At 24.5% G+C, this 27,608-nt stretch overlaps 4 protein-coding genes across 4 annotated transcripts; 3 read left to right on the top strand and 1 right to left on the bottom strand. All coding sequences in view use genetic code 6, as the record gives it.

The window, feature by feature from the left end:
• Positions 1–607: 607 nt before the first annotated feature.
• On the top strand, positions 608–13,590 carry TTHERM_01205340 (IP3 receptor calcium ion channel protein; the record flags this gene model as incomplete). The annotated part of the gene is made up of 27 exons (XM_001029961.2): positions 608–742; positions 806–1,023; positions 1,095–1,502; positions 1,555–1,829; positions 1,903–2,123; positions 2,211–2,525; positions 2,576–3,657; positions 3,716–3,930; positions 4,029–4,936; positions 5,085–5,251; positions 5,314–5,609; positions 5,669–5,721; positions 5,779–6,109; positions 6,168–7,048; positions 7,110–7,313; positions 7,362–8,018; positions 8,077–8,333; positions 8,410–8,956; positions 9,017–9,644; positions 9,708–9,934; positions 9,996–10,115; positions 10,180–10,479; positions 10,594–11,010; positions 11,063–11,619; positions 11,680–11,999; positions 12,591–12,967; positions 13,468–13,590. The coding sequence occupies 27 exons, from the start codon at positions 608–610 to the stop codon at positions 13,588–13,590; spliced, it is 10,239 nt and encodes a 3,412-aa protein (XP_001029961.2).
• A 2,124-nt stretch (positions 13,591–15,714) lies between these two features.
• Positions 15,715–17,823, top strand: TTHERM_01205320 (hypothetical protein; the record flags this gene model as incomplete). Its single annotated transcript, XM_001029959.3, has 1 exon — positions 15,715–17,823. The coding sequence occupies one exon, from the start codon at positions 15,715–15,717 to the stop codon at positions 17,821–17,823; it is 2,109 nt and encodes a 702-aa protein (XP_001029959.1).
• Positions 17,824–19,516: 1,693 nt separating this feature from the next.
• On the bottom strand, positions 19,517–22,847 carry TTHERM_01205310 (Serine/Threonine kinase domain protein; the record flags this gene model as incomplete). Its single annotated transcript, XM_001029958.3, has 2 exons — positions 19,517–22,138; positions 22,722–22,847. The coding sequence occupies 2 exons, from the start codon at positions 22,845–22,847 to the stop codon at positions 19,517–19,519; spliced, it is 2,748 nt and encodes a 915-aa protein (XP_001029958.2).
• Positions 22,848–24,431: 1,584 nt separating this feature from the next.
• On the top strand, positions 24,432–27,093 carry TTHERM_01205300 (pyruvate kinase complex alpha subunit; the record flags this gene model as incomplete). Its single annotated transcript, XM_001029957.2, has 3 exons — positions 24,432–25,187; positions 25,372–26,269; positions 26,333–27,093. 3 exons carry the CDS (start codon positions 24,432–24,434, stop codon positions 27,091–27,093), a joined length of 2,415 nt encoding a protein of 804 aa, XP_001029957.2.
• Positions 27,094–27,608: the final 515 nt, after the last annotated feature.

Raw genomic sequence — 27,608 nt, 5'->3', positions numbered from 1 at the left:
CTCTGAATTACAAATTTAAAATAGTGAATTCAGTTTGAATAGCAATTTACTTTTTTTTTTTTAATTAATGAGCTTAACTTTCTCAATTTAGTTTTAAATGAGTTCTTTTTTATATCAAAAAAGTAGAAATAAAATAAAAAAAATATTTTATTTAAAATAAAGAAATTTCTTAGAGCTAACAGCAAATTTTTTATATTAAAAATTATCAAATTTTAATTTAGATAATTTCTACTTTAAAAAAAACTATTTTTGAATATCTTTTTGGTTTTTTTAATAAGTAAAAATCTTATTTGTTATTAGAATTATAAAAATTAAATTTATTATCAAATAAACATTTAATTATCAAAAATTACATTTTTTTTTTTGAATTTATGATTGATTAATTTTAATTTAAATACTTTATTATTCGCAAAAGATCTTTTGGATTAATTTAAAATAATAATTTGAATTTTGATTTATTTGTTTAAAATTTTTGCGGATATCTCAATTTGTGAAAATCTAAGATATAAAATCAAGTAGAAAATCGCTTATAAACATTTTAAAAACTACTCTAATAAATTTATCGGGCTTCTTATTTATTGTGTTAAATAGTTTATAAATATAAAATATGAGATCGAATAAAAAATTATTACATTATGGTGCATTAGTCTCTATAATTATTCCAGAGAATTAAGGAATGTTTTTATATTCTGATGGTTTTATCAAAAATAATATTAGAGCAGAATCATTCACATACGGAGAAGTAGAAATACATATATATTTGATTTATATTTTATCATATTTGATGAATTTTTTTATCAAAAAGACTGACTTTTATGGATGTTTGTTTTTAATTACACCAAAATATGAAACAAAAATGTTGACTTCTATGAACAAATAAAATATTTAAGATGACTATTCCTAAATTAATTAAAAAAATTTCGATTTACTCGTCAGAGAATTGGAAACAAATGATATGATATTCTAAAAAAATAAAGGAAAAGCTATATCGTATGGAGAAGAGTTTCAACTGCTTCACTTTAAGTAAATATAAGACATTACAAATGCAGTAGTATATAAACTAAATATATGAAAATTATTTTTTTTATTTTTAGGTCAAGAAAATTTTTATCTATAAACCAAGACAGCTAAGGTGGAGAACTATAAAATAATTATACTCTTCGATTGTCTGAGATTTCAAACGAAAAAACACTTTTTAAAGTAGGAGCTGCCTTCAAGCATTAGTCTGATTCTTCCAAAGTTGTAAAGTTTGAAGATTTAATACACTTTTGTTGTTGTCCAGACAGGGAAGCATTTGTATATTATGTTAAAAAAAAAGATAAAGTATCTTTTAATAAACCTATGATATTAAAATCGCAAGTAGATATGAACTAGAGCCAAGATTTTACAAAATCTTTAAATAATCAATCATACTCTGAAATAAGCAGTGTTTATAACGATTAATAAGGCGATGATCAAAAATATTAGTTCTATGTTGGTTATGATAAAAAATGCTATTTTAAGTAAATATAACCATCATACTTTTTAATATAAACTAACATTTTATAAATTTAGGTTAAAGTATTTTAGTGAACTCGAGTAGAATACTAATTAGATATTCTTTGGAGATATTTTTTGCATAAATAGCTATGAAAATAGTACATTCTTACAATGCTTAGTAACAACAAAATAATCAGAGCCTTAGAGATAACCAAAAATCATAGCAGAAAAAACATAGCTTATACATATTTAAAAGTTAAAAGATGATTTAAAAGTACAAAGAGATAGGCATAACAATGCCATACTCTTTTTTTAGGAATCCAACAACTTTGATTACAATTCTTCTTTGTGTAAAATAAATAAATATGCTTATCATGAATATAAAAGTAAAAATAAATTTATCTTATTTTTTTTAAAAAAAAGCTTTATGGAAAATTGAAGGCAAGGAAATGAATACTGGAGGTTTTATTTATGAAGGAGATTTATTCAGATTAAAAAACATAAAAACTAACATGTATTTAATGGTTAAATCAAAAGAATAAATTAAATCTCAAGAATTGAAGAGAGAGTTCTTAGAAAGAACTAAAAATATTGATTATCTTGATAAAAAGGAGGAGCTTTATCCGCAGTTTTTGATATATCTTGTAATTTGATAATTATAATAAAGAAATATTTTAAATTATTTTTTTCTTGAGTATAAATATAAATTTAAAATTATTTTTTTCTTGCAGGTTTCTCATGTTATTTAGCCTTCTGTTTACGAGCAAAGTGGTAGAGATATTTTTTTGATTGACTAAAGCCAAAGTGAAAGTGGTACAGTTTCTTTTTAATACACTGATGAGGATACTCTGTTTACTTTTGAAAAGGTAAGTAATCAATAGGTTTAAACAGAGGGAAATAACATTAGTCCGCTTAAATATGAAGATTTTTTTAGAATAAAACATTTTAAGACTTAGCAATATTTTACAGAGTACATTAAAAAAGAAATAGAATAAGGTGATGACTCAGGTTTTGAGTAACTGTTGAGATAGAAATATTTTACCATAGTAAATTAATAATTTTTGTTTATAGAATTAAAAAAACTAATGTAAAAAAGAAAATGAAGCCATCAGTTGAAAAAAGAGAGGTATTCAAGCTTTACAAATCTCAACATTAGGAGATATGGGAAACTACTTTTATGCTATCGTGCATACCTGTAATTAGAAAAAGAACAAAAGATCTAAAAAATTTAAAGTCTTTTATTATTCATCAGAAATCTAATACTTCTGATAAGTAATTTGATAAATTTAGACAAAAAATAAAAAACTTAAATTTGTGTTTAAAGATGCTGCATGAATTTTGTTACGATGAAAACGAAAGGATGTAAGATATGTAGTTAGACGTCCTTTCATTAGAAATAGGTTTAGTTAATGGGAAGCGTTAAAAATTATTAAAATAGTATGATTTAATTACTGACTGTGCTCGAATTATTAAAGAAATTGATAAAACGTTTTATGTTAAAAACAAGATTTTAACAAAAAATAAAATTGAATAGGTGGAAAATAAAAATGAATAAGTGGAAAATAAAATTGATTAGGTAGAAAATAATATAGAAGAAGTATAAGAAACTCTTATACTTATTTATTAGTTTTTGATCAAAGCATCTTTCAATAACCCAGATAATTAATTAGAGTGTGCTAAATACTTCCCCTTAATGGTTGAGCATATTGGTTTAAATGTTGAAGCAGAAAAGTGTATCAGATATATTCTGGCTGATAATATAAAGCTGCTTCAATCAGTTGATTAACCATTAGTGAAAAGTAGATGCTTTTTAGGAGATGAGTAGGAAGGATAAAAATAATATGTAGAATTTAACAGAATAATAGATGACTTAATTTCAAGCTCAAAAAATCAGTTTTACTAAAATTAAAGCAATAATTCTGCTATGGACTTATCTCCTTATACCAGGGAACAAAGCTTTACTTTATCTTAGCACTTTTTAAGAAGATTCAAAGAAGCTCAATAAAGCTTAGATTAGCAAAAGTATGATAAAATGTGGCTGGAAAAATAAGAAATTTTGCACTACTTCAATAGTATTATCAAGTATAATTCTATTGGCCTAACTTACAACTAGACAGAAGTTGCTAAAATTATCATCAAAGGAACTTTTGATTAGATGCAAGGTTCTGAGTCATATAAGTAATGTTTTAAAAACCAAATGCAAATAAACAATATACATTTAATTCATAAAAAATAGATAAGAATTATACCCAATTAGATCAACAATTCATAATTAACTTACTTTCAAAATAAATGGACGTGACTAAGAATTTGAAGAATACCTAATTGAAAAAGACAATAACAAAAAATACAGAAAATTTTTATAAATATAATTGAAATTATATGCCAATCTTTGTTATGGAAGAAATTATGAGTGTATCAACAAAATTAAAGAAATTATAAGCTTCAATGGTATTTATTTATTTATTTATTTAAATAAATGCTTATTATTTTAATTTTTTATCAATCCTTTTACTTCATTTATTTATTTAGATTTATTCTATAAATAGCTCTAAAACACTATATATAAATGTTCGAGAATAAAATTAAAAACGGTTAAGGAGATAATGATGTTTTAGATGACTTTTCTTCATCCTTATATTCAATTATTTACTGCACGTATCTAGATAAATAACCTTATATTGAAAGAAAAGTACCTAAGCTAATTCACACTTATCATATTTATAATTTCCAACACAGGAGCTACGATAATTTTAAAGAACGTAGCCATTTAGCATAGCAAGATAATATTGGTTTTTCTAATTAGTAATCACTTGAAAAAGAAGTAATCAATAAATTAAACTTAGAAAATGGAGGATAGAGCTTTGATTAGGTTTAAAGTGCAAATAATTCTCCAGAACCACTTTTGAATATAAATTAGCAAAATGAAAATTAGTATAACATAGATATATCTTTTAGTAATTCTTTCTAATAAAAACGTCAAAGCTCATTATAAAGAAGCATCAGTTAGCAATCTTAAGAAAAAATGTCAGTTGATTAACTCAAAGATGATGAAAAATGGCTAATTAGTAATGTTAAAGATTTTTTGAAAAATTTAAATGGAAAATAAAATAGAAGAGCAAATTTGATTGTAAAAGTCGTTCGCTTAATATAAAAACTTTACAGTTTTGAAAGTATAAAAGATAAAGAGGATTAAAGAGAAATATTTGAAGCGTTGATATGGTTGTTTAGAAGCTAATTTAGTCTTAAAAAGCTAAATAAAATTAATTAAGATGATAATGTAGAGTCTTCCTAAAATCATGAGAGAAGAAGTAAAGTTCTCAGTGAATATTCAATTTAAGAAAATGTCTAAGTTGAGAAATCTGAAAAAGTTAAAAAAATAGTCAAGAAAATACCTAAAATTTAAGATGATTAGCTACTCTTTTACACCTAAATTAAAAATTTAAATGAATTTATTGTAATTTAAATTTAATTTTAAAAATAAATATCTTTCATTCTAAATAATTAAAAAATTAGGAAATCTAAAAATTAATTTCTATAATTTTTTATTTATATTTAAACTAAACTAATTTTAACTAAGACTCTTAATTTTAAAATTATATTAGAGGTTAATTGATGAAGAGAAATCTAAAGATGCTAAAGTTAAAGAAGAAATTAAATACAACATTTAGACAAAAATGACAATCATGCAGATTTTTAAACAATATATTGATCTAAGAAGAGAGAATTATCTAAAAAGCATAATCGATTTTATAATTAAAATTCTGCCTGAGTAATTAATCTTATTTAAATTTTCAATTTACTATTTGTTTAATCTTAATCATTTTTATTAAGTATGGAAAATTCAGATGAGAGAAAAATTAAAGAAAAATTAGAAAATGAAATTGATATTTTGATGCCATCTAATAATTTACCTGATGAGCCATTTTAACTTAAGGAGAAAGAAGATTTCGATTTATTAGGTGTTACCTCGAAATTCGCTTCAGGACTTGTTAGTGGTATAACAAATAATCTAAAAGATGCAGTTGGAAAGGTAATTGGATCTGAATAGAAAGAATATGTTCTATCAAAAGAGGAATAACCTTCCATACATAGCTTAGATTTCTTCTTAGAAAAAGATGATGATAATAGTAATTAAAATAATTTCAATTAATTTTTAAAATAAAGCCATTTCATTATATTTAATTAGAAAAAAATGAATATCAAAAAGATGTCAAAAGCTCATAGAAATTTATTTGGATGGTAATTTTTATTGTATGATAGACATTTATTTCTTATTATTTTTATTACTTGAAATAGCTCCTCAACACTTTTTTGAACTCCTCAGACTACAAATTAAATTGCTCTATTTTAAAAATTTTGTTTTTTAACTTTTCTCAGTGCAGAAATTTAATCAGATCAGTAAAGTAGTGTTAGATTATTATTGATAGAGTTGACAAAAATGAAGAAAAAATAGCAAAAGATTTAGAGGAACGCATAAAAAATTTCAACATTTAATGTGAAAAAAGTGAAACTTGGTTTATTGAAGTTACTAAAAAATAAAACTAGGAAACTATGAAAGATGTGTCTAGCAAGTTAAAAGATTTAAATTATATGTTTTTTTGTCCAAAATTAATAACAAATTAATAAGGTAATTTCTTAAAATTATTTTTGTTTTAAAATAAGAATTAAATAAATATCAAAAAAAGGGAATCTTATTTATGAAGAAAAAGAGAAAAAGCCTGAAAATATAATTATGAGCAGATAATTTATGATAAGAAATTTGGATGCTCATAATTCTGTCATAACTTTAATTAAAGATTCTCTCAAAATTTTCAAATCCTTTAAAGAATATGATAACACTGTTGAATAGCAGGTCATCTACATAGAGTGTTTTACATTTTTAAAATATTTTTGCATTGGTGGAAATAAGCTGAATAAAAAATTGCTTTACAACCAGATAGATTTTTTCATGGAAATGCTTAATTACTTAGAATTGGGTCAAACAGATTTAATCATAGAAATTTATAAAGACAATTACAAAGCAATTACAGAAGTTAATGATGTAACAATTAATGCTGTTTTAAAGAAAATAATGCACTTTGAGGATTCTTAAAACCAATATGAGGAAAGGGAATAAAAAATAAGTTAAGGACACTTACCAAAATATGTTGATTTTTTTTACTAAATATGCATTTTTAAGTAAGTACCTGTTTAGCAAAATATACACAAAATTATTATAGCTTTATAAGATTTGGCTAATTTGTAGGATTTCTTATTCATGGAAAAGGTAGTAAATAAAAACTAATCTAGAAATAATTAAGATTAGAATAGACTTTACAAAGATATGAAATAAAAGGATGAATATTAATTTTGTTTTGACAAATTATCAGTGGAATAATATGGTAATAATAACATACCTTATGTTTATCATTCTAAAGTCTTAGAATTGATATTGCTATTGCTAGAAAATTCAGATCAAGGTGCTAAATATTTTGTGTAAAAACTCAAAAATTTATTACCAGCAAAATACCTTCTTAGGGAAATGACTAAAAAAGGAGATATATTTTGTAGTCAGGATTTACCATAAGTAAATTAACAATATTTTATTTAGTGTAAAATTAATTTATATTTTTAAACATTAAAAATAGTTTTATTGCTATACTTAAATTAAGAGGTATTGCTTCAAGCTATTTAACATTTTTTATTGCAACTAAGAAGGTCTTAAAGAAATTTAAGATATGATTAAGAGAATGGAGAATATGAATTAGTTCATTTACATAGAGCTTTTTAAAGTTTCTGAAGCTCTTTACAGATATTTTAACATCCAAGAATCTAAATAAAAAGTCATCAATGTAAAATAATTAATTACCAATGATAATAGATTTTAAATTGTTTTTAAGTTTAAAAAAAGAGAAAAGAATAGCAATATATCCAATTTCGATATAGATAATATTTTAGGAGAAAATATTATAGATAAAGGCGAAGTAGATAAAATGCAAGAGGAAAAATAAAAGGATTACAATCAATTAGTCAATCTTTTGGTGTAGTAGTATCCTTATTTAAATGAAGCCAAAGAAAAAAAATTGGTTAAACTATCAGAGTACTTAAACCATTTGTTCAATGAAGTGTGGCCAGTGATTTCTTTTTTATTTAAGTAAATTGAAGAATACAAGCAAGCAGTAGAGTAATCTAGCTATGGAGGAATATAAAAGGAGGACTTTGAATAATTCAAGCCATATACTTAATTCAAAGATTGGTTTTTAGAAAGTGTTGCCATTCTTCTTATGTAAAGCTACAACAGTTGCAAAAATAATGATAAAGTTGCTGTTGATATATAAAAAGAAGTTGTTATAGACGAAGAAGTTGCTGGAGATTTTAATAGATATATTAAGAGTTATTAAAAAGATTTGGGTAAGAGTTACGAAGACATTGAAATTCAACAAATATTTTTTGCGGTTAAGCCTAAAGAAAGGCTTATTCTCAACTATCAAAATCAAATTAATTATCCTAGTGTGGAAAATATCATCAACTTACCTCTATAAAATATATTATCTTCAGTAAATATTCTTTTAAATTTTAAATTAATTTTAATAAATTATCAAATTATAAAAATAGAAAAATAATAATGACCAATTTGTAAGAAAGTGCCTTCTTAACATCTTAATCAACCCAAAAATTAAAGATAACATTGTGTAAGAAAGAAAAAAATTGATTTACTGTATCTAATCAATTTAAAATATCACAGAAAATATTGACTTTCTATCATTAGAATTTTTGCTATAAAAAATTATTCAATATATCCCTTAATGCTTCTAGGAATTTGTGAAAGGACACAATAAAGAAGATCATAATATTTTAATTGAAATTTTGAGGTAATTTTATCAATTATTTATATTTTACGAATGATAAACGTTTATCCCTTTTTTTTAAAAATAATTTTCTAAATAGATTTTTGCATGACTTTATCTTATACTCCTAAGAGGATGAAGAAGTAGATATAGAAAATAAGAATAAGATTAATTTTAATGAAGATGATGAAGACACCATTAAAAATTTAAAAATATAATAAGATACTCTAGGTATATAAGATATAGGAGATTAGAAATAAGATACAAGGAGTAGAAAAAATGCTAATGATTTTACAAGGAAAAAACATTAAAACCTATTAGCAAAATTCAATCTTCCTTATATTCTTCTTGAAACTCTGTGCTCTGACTCTAACAAAGTAGACTACTTTTAAAATCATCTCTGCAGAAAAATATTTAATTCTGTCATCATGCTATTTATTTAATTGTTAGATGGAGGAAATCTGATAGTTTAAGAGCAGCTTTACTCATTTTTTATAAAAGAAGAAAATTCCGAAAAATTTTTTGAAATTATACATCAATTTTTAATATTAAAAATTTAAAACAAAAATTCATAAAAAACAACCATTTTTGATTAAGTAGAGTATGAGTTAGACCATATTGATCTTGTTTATCGTTCAAAAGATAAAGTAAACAAAAAAATCTAAAATATTTTAGATAATTAATTATTTATTTATTTATAAAAATAGTTCGTTGGGATATTAGAAATATTAAAGTTGCTGCAATTAGTTTGTGAAAATCATAATTCAAATTTACAAAATTATATTAGACATCAAACGAAATCTCGCAATAATTATAATTTAATATAAGATGTTATATAGGTTATTGATAGCTAAATTAGGGTCTCGAATAAAGATAATTTTAAGTAGATTAATATAAATTAATAAAACATTGAAGTTTTGTGCTAAGCTTTTGAAACTTTGACAGAGTTTGTTCAAGGTCCTTGCAAGTAAAATTAGCTTGAACTTGCAGAGTCTCCTATTATAGAAATTATTGCTGGCATATTAGATTTAGGTTTGGAAAAAGAGAAAATGGGAAGAGGACGTAGAAGTACTGATATCAGGAATAGTTAAAGACATAGCTCTTTAAATCAGTTAAATAATAATAAGAGATAGAGCTTAAAGTATATTTATGATGAAAACGAGTTAAAGGAATAAACTTAGTTAAAGATAATCAACTATCTTAAGCAGGAAGTTAAATCAGAATATTTTAAAAATTTAATTTAGAAAAAATTTAGTGAAGCCAATAAGTAAGAAGATTGGATGATACAAAAAGCAAAATATAAATCACTAATAACTATAGAAAGTATTTTAGAAGGTTTGACATTTTTATTTTTAAAAAGCAAAATTTAATTTATTTTTTTTTATGTAAAATAAATAGGTAATAAGGTTAAAAAAATTGTTAAAAAAATTGAAAAGGGTATTAACATGAAGTTGTTAAATCTCAATATGCTAAGCACTTTCAATAAATTCAAAATAGCAAAATAAAAAGAAATTCCTTACACTGAAGAACTATTTGGAAGGGGTGATGTAGAAATTGAGGATATTGTAAAACAAAATGAGAATGAAAATCAGAGTGATAAAACCAATAAGAAAGATGTTAATTTAGTAAGATTCAAAAATATGCTTTCAATCTAAGCTTACTTAAAATTTTATATTTGTAAAATAGAGATAATACTGTGATAAAGTAATAGAAATAGGATTTAAGTGTTTAATATTAAAAAATTATTATAATAACTTGACTGACGAATCCAACTATGATAAAGAAGAAAATGAAGGATAAAAGAAAGTAAATAAATAATATTAACATGGATTTCCTTTAGAATGTTTAAACATAAATTAAATAAAAATAGGATGCCAATGATGAAGATGATGAGGATGAGGATTTAGAAGACTAAGATTATGAAGATTTAATTGATGATGAAGATGAAGATGAGTCTCAAAGTTATTATGCACTTAAAGTAGAAAATAATGATAATTAAGAATAAGTAAATAACGGAATTTTAAAGAATAAATAACCTAACTCAAATTAGCCTTAAATAAATCATCATGATAATGCACATTCAAATTAAGGAAATTAAGAAAAATATGAAATCGAATAGCCTTAACAAGATTATATTGATCTATATTAAGAAAACACCGAATTAAATAAAGTACTATTTTTATTTTTTGTTTTAAATAAACGATTATTTATTTATTTTTTTTTGTATTTATTTAGTTGCTTTTATTACTATCATAAAATATATTTATTTTTTTATTTATAAAAGCGTCCAGATTAAGTATTCTTCCAAAAATATTTGATAGAATTGGAAATCAACTATTAGGGTTAACTCTCTAAAGTATATTTTCCAAAGCCTCCAATTGCTAATAGTTTGAACCAAGCTTTAGTAAAACGTTTTGAACTAGATGCTTAGAGGTAAAGTACAAAGGCAAAAGTATTAGACTTGTAACAAAAATCTCAGCTCTTGATTTCAGAGATGAAATATGAATACCAATTTAATAATTTATTGCTAATGATAATTCCTAAAAACTAGTTTCTGATTAAATTTTTAAACACCATCTTAAAAAACAAACAAAAAAATCAAAAAAATGATGATGAAGATGATGAAATTTAAAACTAAAAAAATGAAGAACAGCTAAACGTTGATTTACTTGAGACATTCAACTTTTGGTCTTTTATTTTTGTAAATTTTTAATTTAAATTCAATTATTTTAATATTTTTTTTGTTTTATTAGACTATTATCTCTAATTTGTGTATCATTTTAGTACTTGAAGAAAACCATACTATGAACGGTTAAAACATTGGCAGTTTTTTATAAAACTCATATTAATTTGATGAAGAACCTTATGTGAAGATTTTTGTCTAATTTAAATAATCTGACTTTATAATAGTTTTTTACATTTTCTCAATCTTTGCTGTGATCTTTTAAGCTTTAGCTTTCTTTATTTATTGGTATAAGAACCATTAATTCTTATTCAGTGAGTATGTATTTAACAACTAGAAAATAGTAAAGCAAAAACAAAGAGAAATTAAGTATAAATAAGATAAATTAGATGAAGAAAATGAATAAATATAAGGGAAAATCTTACGTATTTGGTACAACTTTCTATTTTACTTTTAATATAAGCTATATTTTTAGCTCAACTATGAGTTAAAGTATCGACTTTACTCCAGTTATCCTTAGATTATCCCTTTTTTCTCTTACTAGTGCTTGCAACTAACGATTACTATACTTTCTATTATAAATCCTATACCCTGCGCCTTGATGGTACTATTATATATATTTACAAGGTAAGTTTTTCTTTCAAAAATCAATAAAATATTTCAATTTTTTTAAATTATTTGTATAAGATATCCAGAACTTAAAAATATTCTTCAAGCTATTTACAAGCCAAGGAAGCAGATATTATTGACTGTAGCCTTACTTTGTTTGTCTACTTACTTTTTCTCATTATTGTACTACTATAATTTCTATCAAGATTTTGATCCTTATTGTGTATCTATATGGAAGTGCTTTACGTTTATTTTAGTCCAAACTTTTGTTGCAGAGGGTGGATTCTTGGGAGTAATTTTTCCAGATTATACTGATAATTGGGGATTTACTTTAAGAATAATAGCTGATTTTGCTTATGTCTTCTTTATAAATATTTTAGTGACTCAAATTCTTTCAGGTAACAATTCAATTAGAATTTTGTCATTTTAAAAATATTACTGATTGATTCATAAAATAATGAGTTTAATTGATCATATTTTCATTAAAAAAATTATATTTTGCTATAGAACATGAAAATAAAATGAAATAAAGTAAAACATTTTTGAATTTGTTAAAAAAATAAGTCTTATTTTTCCTTTTTTTACAATAATTATTTCATTTTTATTTGAAAATCAATTTTTTGGAGAACTTTATTTTGCTCTTTTTTAGATTTTAATTGAAAAAGGTCAATAAATTTCAAGGTATCTTTTTAATTTTAAGATTTTCCTCATTTGAAAGGAAAAATGAATGTACTATCAATTTGCAAAAAAATCTTTCCCTCTCTTCATCTTATATATTCCCAATTGTTTTGCTGGGCTGATTTAAAAAAATAATAATATTAAGGGGTGGGAAATTTAATTTGATGGGTCATGTTCTCTAGTTATTCTTGTTATCTTCTCTTTTTATAATTAACAAAAGCTGAGGACGTATGCTTAAATAGATAAACTCTATAATATTTTCATCTTCCTAGAATTTTCTTTTATTATTAATTACTATTTTGAATTTTTAGGTACAATCATTGATTAGTTTGCCTAGTTGAGAGAGGAGACTTAAGCAAGACAAGAGGACATAAATACAGTTTGCTTTATATGTGGGTAAAGCGTTTCTGAGTTAGAGAAAAGAAAAAATAAAAAAGGTTAGAGCTTCAGAGACCATATAGAGTTGGAGCATTCGAAGTGGAATTATATCAATTTCATGCAATACTTAGACTCTAAGAAGGAAACAGATTTATCTGGTTTTGAATCTTTTGTGAACCAAAGACGTTAAAATCATGACATTTCATGGTTTCCCATAAGATAGGACGAAGAAGAAGACAACAAAAGACAAGAAGGAGATGACATAAACTTTGAAAATATAGAATAATAGATCTAGCTTAAAAAAAAGAAGGTAATAAAATTATTGTCTTTCTAGCAAAATATTTCAGAAATTTTATAATCTGCAATTCAACCCCATATCTTTTAAAAGGGATTTTAACTAATTAAAGGATAAAGTATTATTAATTAAAATTTTGGATTGTATTCGATAATTTTCCTCTAATTTCACATAAAATTATCAACCAAACTACTAAGAGCCTTTAAGCCACTCTATATTGTTTATTTTCTTATTACTTTTGACAGAATTTTACATAAAAATTTTATGAATTTATATTTTTAACCCATATTTTATGAATTTAATATTTGGCTCAATAGAAAAAGACTTTATCCGATTCATTTTGTTTGAATTTTAAAATTATTAATTAATCAAATTTTAATGACAATAATTAAATGAAATCTTGCCTATAATCTTGTAAGAGAGAAGGTGGGGAAAAACAAAAAAATAACAGAAGATAGATAAACTAATTTCATTTATTTTTTTATTTATTTACAAATAATTTAAATCAAATAAAGGAGCTGGGAGGTTTAGAGCAGAATTGGTAGCTAGTAGGCATTAAAATAGAAGATATCAATAATAGAATAATATAAGTAGAAAACGAATTAAAGAAGAAAACGATAAAGAAAAAAGACGATTGATCATTAACATATTTTGTACTTCATTTTATTATTAACTTCCAGTATTTATTTATTTTTTGTCATGTAAATTATTGCTCCATTTTTAGGAGATAGCATTCACCTAAAGGATTTTAATGGGTTATGTTAGTTTTTGTAATTTTTATTTGCTTATTCAAGAAAGAATTTACATGAGTTATCATGGCGATAATATAAAATAAATAAAAAAATTGAACGATTAAAATAATAAAAAAAGAAGTGATTTAAGAGATGGATATATACAACTTAAAAGAAAATAAATAAATAAGAAATGTTAATCAACCTTATTAAACTTTACTTTGAATTGAAATAGGCATTAATTTTTTGTTTTTCCCTAGTTAGTGTTAAAAAAGTTAACAATTAAAAATCAAAAGTAATCAGCGAAAATAGCTTGACGAAAGCAAAAAAAAAGGAATTAATCTGTAAAACAAGAAAATAAGAAAAAAAAATTTAAAAATTATCCTTTATCACGATTTGATTATGAAAATAATTCAACAGTTAACATGTCACTAAGATGATGACTGTAAATTTTTGTAAGTGACTTTACAAAAATTTAGTTAAAAATCATAGCTATTTAAATTATTTTTTTGATACAAATGTCCAACTGAGAGGAAAAAGTGCTTTTTTGATCCTATCTCCAATATTTTTTTAATTTGATGATTATTTTACTTGAATTAAGGGGGATTCATCCTAATAAAAATAAATAAAAATGCATTCTAAATTTTGAATATAAATAGTCTATTGTTTAAAATATTATTTTTCATTTATTTTTTTCTATTTTAAAAGAATTTAAAAACTAAAGAGTAATAAGCTTATTTAATTTTATAGCACCTAATTATTCCATGATATTTTTGCTTATAATATATAGGCCACTTAGGCAGGAGGCTAGTAGTTGATTAATAAGATCAGTATCTTTTTACTGCTGGCAAAAAAATTTATTTTATAATTCTACACTTATTAATTATATTCTAGAGATCTACCAATATTTGGAAAGAATTATATACACAGTTAATTATTCGATTTATTGTCAGGAAGAGGTTTTTTCTTAAGGAGTATATAAAAATATTATATTGAGATTATTTATTAGATTAGTTATAATTTTTATATTTAAAATATATAGTGTATACATAAAGTGAGCCTATGTATTTGTTTATTATTTTTAGTTCAGAAAACAATATTTATCATGATAACTCCAGTTTGAGGTTTGAGTCAAAAAAATGACTAAACTAAATCGTTTATCTTGCCTTCAATATATGAGCTAAGAAGTGGAAAAAAGCTGGGGAGAATCATAAACAAATTGATTATATTATGCAAATTATAAAATAAGGGAAACAAAAAAAAAATAGTTAGAGAAGGAACATGAGAGAAAAATAGAGGATGATTCTTTTTTATAATGCTTTATAATTCAATTAGATTAATGTTAACAACTTATTTATCGAAGAGTTAATAATTAAATGCAAAGGAATAAAAATATACTCACCCGACAAAATTTACTATTTCAATTATTCACCTTTCAATCGATCAAAAAAAGATAATAATCTGATAAATTTAATTGAATTTGAAAAGGAAAAAGAAAAAAAAAAACAATAATAAAGTGGGGAATATTTCTTTTTTACAATTAATTTCAGTGTTTGGATGATTTATTTGCATCACCTTTTACCTATTTAAATAATACATCAATTGACTTTAAAAATAAAAGTCAAGGAGATAGGGGAGATTGCAGAAATATAATAATTAAATTAAACGAAAAAAAAAAAAAAATCAAAAAAATCAAAATAAAACAATAAGAAGCAAAACAGAAGTTTTCCTTCTTCAACTATCATAAAAGAAAACAAATTTAGTTACCAAATTTATTGAAATATTGTTTAACAATTGCCAAGTAAAGCAATAGAATCAAACGAAGACATAGATATCTGAAGCGATTCTCTCCAAACTTTTCATTTTTCATTTCCAACTAACTCTAAAAGAATTAATTTCACTACTTATTATTTGTTAATTAATTAATTACATTCTTGAATTTACATACAATTCTTAGAGCAAACAAACAAATTTTTTGAGACTTCTATTAGAATCCACATCAAAAAAATCAAAAAAAGTAAGGGAATCAACATGAAGTAACAACAAGGTGTTTCTTATTCAATTAATTACGTGTTTACATGTGGGAAACGCAGGGTGCGTATTTGTAGAAATATCTATGATTAGACTAACAACACAGATAATTTAGTTGAGGTGGGATCAAATAAATTGATAGGAGGATTTAGATAAGATCAATCAGGAAAATAATGTCTCCACCAATAGCAATTGGGAGTAGGTGAGGGGTAGAAGAAAGATTCTAATGGTTTTGGAGGCAAAGGAATTAAAGGATTTTAGTGGGTGATCAGCTCATAAAAATAACTTCTTTCGGTAGGATCTCCAACTCAGAAAGATGGAGAAGAAAGTTAGGGTAACCATAAAAATTTATTGGAGGAAAGAAAAAGAGGTGGTTGTATGAATTATTTTAGTTAAGGTTAAAATTTGAAAAAATGTTAATGTTTTGAATGTATTTCTTTTATGAATTAATCCAACAAATGTAATTTATCTTCTTCTACTACTTCTTCATCTTTATAAGAAGGTAAGGAGGAGAATTCATATAATATTTCAACTACATAAAATTCTGTTGAGAATCTCAGATTAATTACAGATTTCTATCTTCATAAGGTATCTGAGATTCAAGGTGTTTTAGAAACTCACCTTTTGTTAAGGGTAGAGGATACTTTCATTGATCTTGATGATTGCAATACAACCCTTTGCTCTGCTCCTCAAGCTAACAAAAACTACGTCTACAACCGCAGAATTCTAAATGGATTCCTCTATAAAAAAAGCGGATTGTACGTATAATTCACCCCATCCAATTCTACTGAAAATCCCAAAACTGAGGAAAAGACAGATAACAATTACACTGCTTACTATCCTAATTCAACAGACATTACTTTAAAAAACGAAAATTTCACTTTTAAATTTATGATCACTTAAACTGACCAAGGATTTTCTGTGTATGGAAATCTTGAATCTCCTTTATCAATAGTATAAATTTAATAATAACAAGCTTATCATGTAAGCGTATTGCCATAGGAATAATAAATCAAGAGCGACTTTGTATAAAACGAATAAAAAGAAATATCTAAATCTTTGATTGCCAACTAATAATCTGAGGCAACTTCATAATGTGATTCTCAAAAAAGCTCAGTAGATGAATCTGCAGATGACGAAGAAGATGATATATTAAGCTCTTCTTTAACTATTTAAATAAATAATAACAGACATGATTACAACAGTGATAACGAGCTCTCATCTGCTAAAAAAGTAAAAAACAGTAATTAAAGTTCTAGTGCTAAGAAGGGCTCATTGAAGAAGACCCCAAAGTTAAGCAGTATAAATACTAACGAGTCAGAAAAGAAAACTTGCAAGAAGAGCAAGAGACTTTAAGTATCATAATAATATGAAAACGAACAATAAGATGATGAAAATGAAGAAAAAAGATTCTTATCTACCTCCAAAAAATCCTCAACAAAATCTAATAAATCACAAGCCTCTACCAGTTGTGATGACGAAGATTATGTTAAAAAAGCCTCTACACCATAAAAAATATCTAATAAACGTTGTTATATAAGTGATGAAGTTGACGAAGAAGAAGATGAAGACAATTACGAATAAAATAGCTGGTAATCTCATTCTAAAGCTTCTACATAACAACATAGTCTATCTTAGCACAAGAATTATCATAATTAACTCCATAATGAAGAATACAATAGCTCTCTTAATCCAAATGCTCCAGTCTAACCAAAGAAAAATGTTGTAAAGAACTTTGTTAAAGCTTTCAGAAACTTTGTTAACAACTGGGGTGACGAAACAAGAATCATGCAAGCCTTGGGAGTAACTACACGCGAAGAGCTATAAAATTTCAGACTTGAGTACAAGAAATTTGAGTCTATGCACAAATTTAACAACACTTTCATTAAAGCCTTAATTTTAAACCAACCTTTCAAGCCTGTATTCAACTACTTCGTTAATGAGGAAGCTTGGGAATGGTTAGATAAAAGTCAAGTCAACAATAAAAAGGCTCATAAAGATGTCCTTCGTGATTACATTAAAGCAACTTAAGACCCTTCTAGAATAGATGAAATCCATTCATTGAGAACACGTAATCGTTAAAGCTCTAAAAAAGTAAAATGCTAATGATTGAAACTAAACTTGCTAAATCTTTTAAAATAAAACCCTCTAAATAGAGCATCCTAATTTAACTAATAACTAACTAAATAAAAAAACAAATAACTAACTTAATTAAATTAGTATCTTCCAAAATATTAACCATATTTATAAGTACTTTAAATATTTAACAAAATAATAGCAAAAATATACATATGATTTTTATAGGCTGACATACATACAATCAAACCTAGTTAATAATAATAATAATCATAATACTAAATAAAAATACCACCAACCATAATAATTAAATCTAAATATTACTTTTATACTCATCAAATGATACTATATTATCTCTGGAAAATTCAATAACTAATTCAGAGATAAGCAAAATCTATCTCTTATAATATATATATATATATATATTTAAATAAATAGCTGTGAAATCATATTTATATTTTACTCTTCTCAATATTTTAAAATTCTATCTAATTTATTAAAATGTATAATTAAATTTTGTATTTTGATATCAAGTATTTATTACTATTATATAAATTTAATCTTTTTCATTCCATGCTAATAAATTAACAAATAAAAAATATTTTTGCATGCATTTATTCCTTAACTACTACTTGATTGTTTTTTTTACAAAATTTATCTTTTTTAGCTCTTAAATGAAGAGATAGTTAAAAATAAAATCAAGCTTTATAAAAACTCACAGCGCAACAATAGCCTTTCAAAAAGCGGGGAGAGAATTGTGAACAAATTTATTTTGAGGATAGATATTGTAAATTTATTTATTTATGCTGGCTATAAATTTTCAAATTTATAATTGTCTGATTATTCTAAATTCTAAAAGAAATTCTTAGAATTTCCACAAAATGATTAAATTGATAATTTTATTGATCGAAGAATTTATCTTTTTTTCTAAATCGTATCTATCATTTTTCAAAATTAAGTTTATAATTAATTTATGGTTTTCGCTAATTCAATTTGTTAGTTTGCATGTTAAATAAATTTTTAGGCATGAGGCCATTAAAAAGGGTCATTAAAAAACAATTTCTATAATATAATCATGATTACTGGATAATAATCAACATTTATGTTTACAAATTTTGGACATTGTTAAATCATCCCAAATAGATCTCAAATAGAAAGTTATTAAATCTAAAATATATTTTAAGGATGATATCCTGATTTTACAATTTACATTTATTAATTTATTTTTGGGATTTTTCGAGATACCAAAGTAAAAATGATATTGATTGATTGACTGATACTGATTAATTAAAGAATTATTCTGTATAATACTAAAATTGAAAATTTGTTGAAATTATAGCTTTAAAAAAAGATTCTTAATATAACTATTTTAAAACATAAATGGGGAACTAACTAATTATATATATAATATACAGATAACAAATATTTCGAAATTGTATGTATGTATGTATTTATGTATGAGTTTATTACGTAAATTTTATTTTTAGTTTATTTATTTCAAAATTAAAGTGAATTAGGTAAGTATTTTTGTTTGCAATTAGTGTTGGTAGAAGGTTTGTTTGCAGTTGGTTTTATAAATGCAATTTTTATTTGAAAGACTATTTATATATATTCTCTATCAATTATTGAATGAATGAATGAGTTTAATCTTTTGAATTCATTTAAAATGAATATTTTTAGTTTATAAAATATTTATGAAGTTTCTATAAAAATTTTTTTTAATTCTTCAATGATTCAACCAAGGATGTTCAAGTACTTATTCAATTGTCAAGCGCTTTGTTGGCTCTGGTTCTAATACTTTATTAAACAGATCTTTTAACTCTTCTGGATAAGAATTTTCCTGTTGTTAAAATTTTGTTAGCATGGATTTAAATTATGACCAGAATTTTTCATTTTATCCTTTGAAGAAGTGCTTGTAACGTTAATCTGTTTTAAGAGCAGAACCACAAAAAGGAAGCTGGTAAAATATAATGATGAAAAACGATACACCTAGAGCAAAGACATCACAAGCTTTCTCATCAGAAGGAGTTCTTGGGCGCTTTCCATTAAGAAGCTTGATTAATTCAGGAGCTACATATTGCTTGCATCTTTATTTCCAGTTCTTCTTAAGGTCTTCAATCTTTACTTGCTTTCTTAGAGTTTATGAGAAACGAGAATTTCTTTTGAAGGAATTTGGCTTTGGGAGGTCAATTGCAAAACCAAAATCAGCAAGCTTGTAATCATTCTCACTGAAAACAAACATATTGTCAGGTTTAATGTCGTTGTGAGAAATATAATTTTCATGCAAATAGTGAATAGCTTCTGCAATTTACCTAAAAGCAATACGCATTTAAGCTAAAGATACCTTACCATGACGCTATGTCTTGGCAAATTACATCAAATTGCACTCTGCTTGAGGTAGAAGAAGGCCACAATAATTTCTATCACGGATAAACTCAGAATTGTTACTCAGACTAATAATTCTTGGATGATCCATTTTCTTGAGGAATCTAAATTCATTTCTCAACTCTCTGCACTCAATCTGATGATGATTGCTCATTTTATGAGGCACTATTTTCACTACCTAACCTATATTTTCATCAGTTGAAGAATCTTTTAACTCAAAAATCTTTGAGTTTGAAGAGCGACCAATCAAACGCTGACGATATTGCTTCAAGAATGCAGAATTAGGAACAAAATTCTTTTCATCTATTGCACTATCTTCGCTATCTTCATCATCAGAATATTATTCTTGAGATTTTTTCTTCAACTCCTCTTTATATTTTTTACGTTAGAGAGCTTCATATCTTCTTTATTCCTAAATCATCTCTTCTTCTGTTGGGATGTATTGATCAGAATCTAACTCTTCAGGAATTTCAGTTCCCTTTTCTCCTAATCCGTTTCCTCTTGTGATTGCAGATGAACTTTCAATATCAGTCTTTGCTTTACTGCAAGTTGTAAGCTATACTGAATCTTTTACAGTGCTTCCAATCTAAACTGAGCAGCTGCTTCCTATACGATTTGCACTTCTTGTCTATCTTTTTTCAGTACTGCTTCCTGTTATATGTACAGAATTTACTGCAGTGTTAATTTGCCCAGTTGTGCTTTCATTTGAAAGTGTTAATGTTTTTGCTTTTGTTTATACAGCTATTTTTGAATCCTCTGTTATTATTTTTCTTGGTCTTCCTCTTCCTTTCTTTACAGGTATAAACTCTTCTTTTACCTCCTTATTTACTTACTCCTATTCTATAATTTCATCATTATTTTCAGTATTTCTAGCTTGCATTATACTATTAAAATTAGGCTACACTGCACTCTAACTGTTGTTAATCTGTAAATTATTAGAATTGGTAGGAGAGCTATGATTTAAATTTTAAATGGATGTTCTCTATATCTAATTTGTAGGAGCTTAAAAAGAATTTGTTTGTACTGGCTACTTTACTTGGTTGGATTCTTCTTCCATTTAAACCAATCCTGTTACTTATTTTAAATCTAATTGCGGAACAGATTATACTAGTCCTATTTAATGCTATTAAATTGATTGCTATTTAGGTGATGAGTGCTATTAAAGATGATTAATCTAAGCTGCTTGCTAGTATCCGTTCTAATTGTTGCATAAATTGTATCTCATTTATTATTATTACTAATGTAATTGCTGTTACTGTTGTTATTATTATATAAAATTATGTTATTACCCATTTTAATGATTTACAGACTAAGGTAATAGGTTAGAATTATTATTATTATTGAATTGCTATTAAGGAATATTATGATGATGGCTATTTTATTAATGTCCAATCTAATTTAGGTATGATTTATGATGCTACAGTTATGTTTGTTGCATACCTGAATGATGTGGATGAAGATCGTTGGAAGTTAATCCTGATATATCTTCATCTTGTAAGCCTAATTTATTCTAATTCATCTACATATTTGTCTAAATTTAATGCTACTAAAATTAATGTGGAGACTATTGGTGAAGCTGATTAAGCTATGCATGCTGCTATTACTAAATGACCTATGAAGCATAGTTATGATTTGTGCAATTTAACTAAAAGGCATTAGAAGGATTGCTTTAATTATAGAATTGCTGCATGGGTTGTTGATGCTGCATTTAATGATGAAATTACTGCTATGGCTAATCAAATCCAGAATTAATTATGCGCTACTATTACTATCCTTACATAACTTAACAATTTTGAATGAAATCTTATGGATTTAATTGCACTAAATGTTATTGCTATGTGCTGCTACTTCCTATTAATCTAGATCCATTTACTCCGCTATTCACATTTTAAGGAAATGCCATAGCTTAGACTGGAGATTAAGAAGAAAATGCCATTGCCTATCCTGTATTCGGTGAAATTTACTTTTTTTTATTAATTAATACTTTTATTACTTTTTTTTTGAGGTGATTTTTTAAAAATGATTTGGCTGAGATTAAACATATGAGAAAGTTTGCAAAAAAATTTTTTTTTGCATTTTAATTAGATAGAAGAATACTCAATCAAATTAAGGCAGAACTAGAGAATAAATGAATGAATAGATTAATGAGATATTGAATGAAAACAAGAAATAAGTTGTAGAGCAAAAAGAAAACTCGCGCGAAACTCATAAAATATTCAAAGAAAAACAATAGGTTATAATATATCCATTCAAAGTAAACAAATATAGTTCTTTTATATTTTTTACCCTCTTAATTTCTTCTTGTTTTCTAAAAATTTATAGATAGGAAGGAAAAAAAAAGATTTCAAAGTAATTGTGTATTCTACTAGCTGAAATCACTGACTCTTCTTAGAGGGATGCAAAAATTGTTAAAACAGACAATTGCAAGGGCATTACTTATTTATGCCTGCAAAATTTTACTTTAATTTTTGGGTTTTAAGACTTAAAGAAAGTTAGCTTCTATCAGAAGAAAGAAAAGAAAATTTATTAAGAAATTTAGAGTTTACCTAAAGTTATTAGGCGAATTCTGGATAATGGTTGGATGTTGGGTCAGTGGTGGTATAGTTAGAAATATTCTAATTATTATTATTTAGATATATTTCTTTCTGAATGATATTATTTTAAAACATCATTTTCTGGTGATTTCTAAACCTAATGAGATAGTTTTAAACTACAATTAAAATGGCTCTAAAATAAAAAATATTAGTAATCTTTTTCCTCTTCCTTTAAAAAAAGAATTGTGAAATTTATTAATTTTTCTTTATAATTCTTTAGTCTTCTTTTTATATATTCAAAAGAAAATAAATAATCTAAAACAATCAATCTCTTATGTATGAGCATTCAATTTTTTATAGTAAAAAAATTAATTAAAAAGATTGCATCTGCATTTTTAAAAAGGAGTAGTGAGAGTGCAAAAGTTTTGCCTATTTATTTGTTACTTTATATTAATCTAACTTTCTTTTCTAAAATTCACTCATCATTCATCCAATTTATTTTTTTGATTAATTTTAAATAGATGAGCCTTTTTTCAAAGCAAAAAAACTTTCCATTACTAAATCAATATTTTTTACTTCCAATTACTTTTTATTAAATAACCCTCTTTTTTAATCTATTCTATTTAATAAAACGTTGTATTGATTTTGGATACTACATTAATAAATTTACAGACTATCATTACTATGAACATTAACAGAGGTTTTAAATAATATAATTTTTACAAAATTTTTAAATACAAAACTTTATTTTTATATGATAACAAAAAGAATTTTAATAAAAAATAAGGACTAACATAAATTTTGATTAAAATTCTTAACGTAATGTAAATTTTTTAAATAAACACGCTTAAAATATGTAGTGAACATCGCTAATTATTTAAGTAGTCTTAAACTAATGCACTAATGCTTTCTTGTAATAAGTTTTTTAAGCTAAATTAGTAGAATATTTTAATATATTTTAGAAAATAAATATATTCCTACAAGTATTTTTAATCGCATAGTTTTTTTAACTCATAAATTTAAAACATTCCTAAAATGAAAGGTTTTATAGTAAATTCATAAGTTTCAAGGTAATACTTTTTTGATTTTTATTTACTATTAAAAAGTACTATTGTGATACTTTATATATTATTACTTTATTCATAAAATGATTGGAGGTGGATCATGATCAAATAATATTATTAATTTATTTAATTTAATTTTATTTAAGACAAACATTAGCTCATCTTTAAATATGAATTTTAACTAATTAAAATTAATTTACTTAAAATAAAATTTCTGATTTACATTTATGAAGAAATATTTTATTATAACCAAATTTAACAAATTAAAACCATTAAATTAGTATAACTGAGTCAATAAATACATGAAAGTGTTTGTCTAAATTACTTTTAGTAATGAAATAATATAATAATACGAAAATTATTTAGATAAAAAGCAAATTTGAAGTGTAATTTAACTAGTTTATATTTAATTAGAGATTTTATCATTTAATTTTACGTAATAACTACTAAATCACAAAACAATACCAAAAAAATTATAAATAAACATTTTAAAGCTTCATTTAGCAAATATCATAGTTAGAATATTTGATCTAGAGAAGTAGAATTATAGAGGGACAGAAAAGCAGTAGTCCAGAAACAGGCAATAAAAATAAATATAACTTTAAATATTAACAAAAAGGCACACATACAAATTTTACAAAAAAAGTTAGTGTTTAGTATGAGTAATAATAGCCCAGATAAAATATAGAACTCTTAATAAGGCGTAAACGATGACAGAATGGAATTTAGACATGGATAATTTGATTAAAATAACAATCATCATTCTGAGGACCAATGTACCTAGTAGTCTCATTATTAAGATGAAACTTCAATGAGCAATCATCAAGAAGAAAACCAAGTTAGCCAATAAAAATATTAATAGAATTCTCCTAATCAAAAATCAGAACATTCTATGACACTTCCTTCTTTAGATACTCCTCTTCTTTAATTTACGAATCAGTAAGCACAAGGAAAATCTTTACTATTTCATGAGTCAGATGATCCATTTCATTCTGAAAACCATACTCCAATTGCCATCCATTAAAATCAACATCAAAAATCACATCACTTAATTGATAAAAAAAGGACAGTATTAAATTTCGTGAAATCAAGAGGAGAATTGCTGGAATATGAAAGTGAATATTATGAAAATTTGAGATAAAAAATTATTAGAAAGCGCAGGACAAAGATAATTGCAACTATTAATTAAAATAATTATAAGACATATGATTAAGTTAGAGATCTTTATTTAGCAGGTGTCAATTCATTTTTAATTAATATGGCTTACTGCGAAAGATAGTTTTTAGCGCAATTATGTTAATGGAGAGATTAATTAGAAAAAGAATATAATGTTCACATTCCACTCACTTGTGTTTTAAAAGGAAGTTTAGTTCGGATAGGCTAACTATCATAACCTGAAACTTATTTAAGAAAGGTAAAAATACTTACAAAATTAATAATATTAAAAAAGACATTATTAAGCTATAATTAAAATACAAAAAATAGTTTATTTTAAAAAGCAAGCGTTTTAACCTTAAAAATAAATTTAAATAATAGCTAATAATGAAGTGAGTTCATCCATGAATAGCTTTATTAACTATTCATTTTTAAAATATTAGGGACAATAATTTAGAATAATTATTAAGAAGAAGATAGTTGGTGATTCTAATATCTGTTCTGTAGACGATGATAATTTGATTAAAAGAATAGGTGTAGGTGCTAAAATTATCATTGACTATGGTCAAGTAGGATTAACAGTTATAAAAAAAGAAAAGAGTGATGAAACACTTAAATATTTATAAGAAAACTTTGGATATGGACATTAATTTACCCGCCCAATGACTGAAAAGTAAAAACGCACAGATAATTTTGTCAACACATCTTCTGCCTCAGACGCTGACAGTTCTTCTAAGAAGAGAATGTCTGAATCACTGATAAAATAAGTTAATTAGAAGAGTATTCCAAGGCAATCTGTTTAAGTTTTACCATATTCAACAAATATAATTTAAACAAATGAATATGAACAATCTGCTGATAATAGCGTAATCTCATCAAATACTACAACACCTTCAACTAGGAATGTATTTGCAGATTAATTAAAACAACTTAAAAAGAATACAAACTAAAAACTATATGATGTGATAGTTTGCACTGTTGATAGTGATTGCATGTTGAAATCTTACAAACCTATTTTCATTTATAAAAGTAGAGACGAAAAAGAAACATTATTTTACACTAAGTAAAGTAAGTAGAGTAAATAATTAAATAAAAACCATTAATTTACAGATGAAAAAGATTCTAATGGTGAAGAATAAGATTTTGATGATGAGGAATATGATGAATTCAGTGAAAATGTCATAAGTGCAAAAGATATCACTGATATTACAAATGCTCTTAATCATGACATTGATAGTGTATGTGTATCAAATGTAAGAACAGCAGAAGATATCAGAGTTGTCAAAAGGCATTGTCAGTCAAAATAGACAAAAATTATTGCTAAAATTTAAACTTTAGAAGGTAACTAACTAACTAACCAAATAGCTTTTTAAATTTTATATATATAATTTTAATTAAAATTAGGTGTATAAAATTATGATGAAATTTTAAAGGTTTCTGATGCTGTATTGATAGCTAGAGGGTATTTAACAGTTCACATACCTGTTGAAAAGCTTCACTTTAAATAGAAAGAACTTATTTAAAAATCAAATGAAAGCTTAAAGCCTGTTTTAGTGTCATGTAACATATTAGATTCCATGGTTTCTTCATTGCTTCCTACTACTTGTGAAGTAGGAGAAATATCTAATCTTGTATCAGACTATGTAGATGCTATTATTTTAAGCGGCGAAACAAGCTATGGAATGTATCCTATTCAAGCTGTTGAAACTCTTTCTCGTATTTGTATGGAGACAGAAGCAAGATAAATTTTAAAAAATTTAAATGACACGACTCGTCCAATTTAAATATAGTGGTCAAAACAATCTGTAATAAATTCAATAGTTAAATGCACTCTTGATGCTGCCTATAATATATAAGCAAATCTTATTATTGTATTTACAAGTACTGGAAGCACTGCTCTCAAAGTTTCAAAATTAAGACCTCCATGTCCTATAATAGCTGTCACATCGAACCATAAAGTTGCAAGACATATAAATTATTTATCATCAGTTACTGGTAAGGTATTCTTTACCCTTGTAGGAACTAATGTACTTACAGAAAAGGTGTTAGAATACGCTAAAGATTAAAAGTATGTTAAATCAGGTGATTATGTTATAATCACTTCTGGTGAAATAGAAAATTTATCTGGAATGACAAATAATCTAAAAATTGTTTAAGTATAGTGAGTAAGTGTGAATGAAATAAATGAATATATTATAAAACACAAATGATTAATTGCATATTAATCATATTATTTAAAATGAATAAATAATATATTAAAAAGATAAGAATAGATTTTGTTTTGTCTTTTAATAAAACCTAAGTGAGCTTGTAAATAAATATATAAACTAATAAAACTGTTTTAATTTTTTAATACATTTCATGTTTGTAATAAATATTTTAAAATATTTAAAATTTAACATAAATATCTCTTTAAAAATTATTTTATAAATATATATATTTATAAAAAACTTATTTGTTTTATAAATTTTACTCTAACATCAACTCATTAAATTAAATCTAAGATAAAAAAATAATAATTAAGTTTAAATTATTAATTAAAAATAATAAAATATTTTTTAATTTATAATATCCAAGTATATATTTTTTTTAATATATTGCTCCATCATATTGTTATATTTATTAAAATACCACAATATCCAGTGATTACAATTCGATTTTTATAATTGAAGATAGGCTC

This window comes from Tetrahymena thermophila (genome assembly GCF_000189635.1).
Source record: "Tetrahymena thermophila SB210 genomic scaffold scf_8254415, whole genome shotgun sequence".
Taxonomy (NCBI): domain Eukaryota; phylum Ciliophora; class Oligohymenophorea; order Hymenostomatida; family Tetrahymenidae; genus Tetrahymena; species Tetrahymena thermophila.
This window is presented reverse-complemented; position numbering and strand designations above follow the sequence as displayed.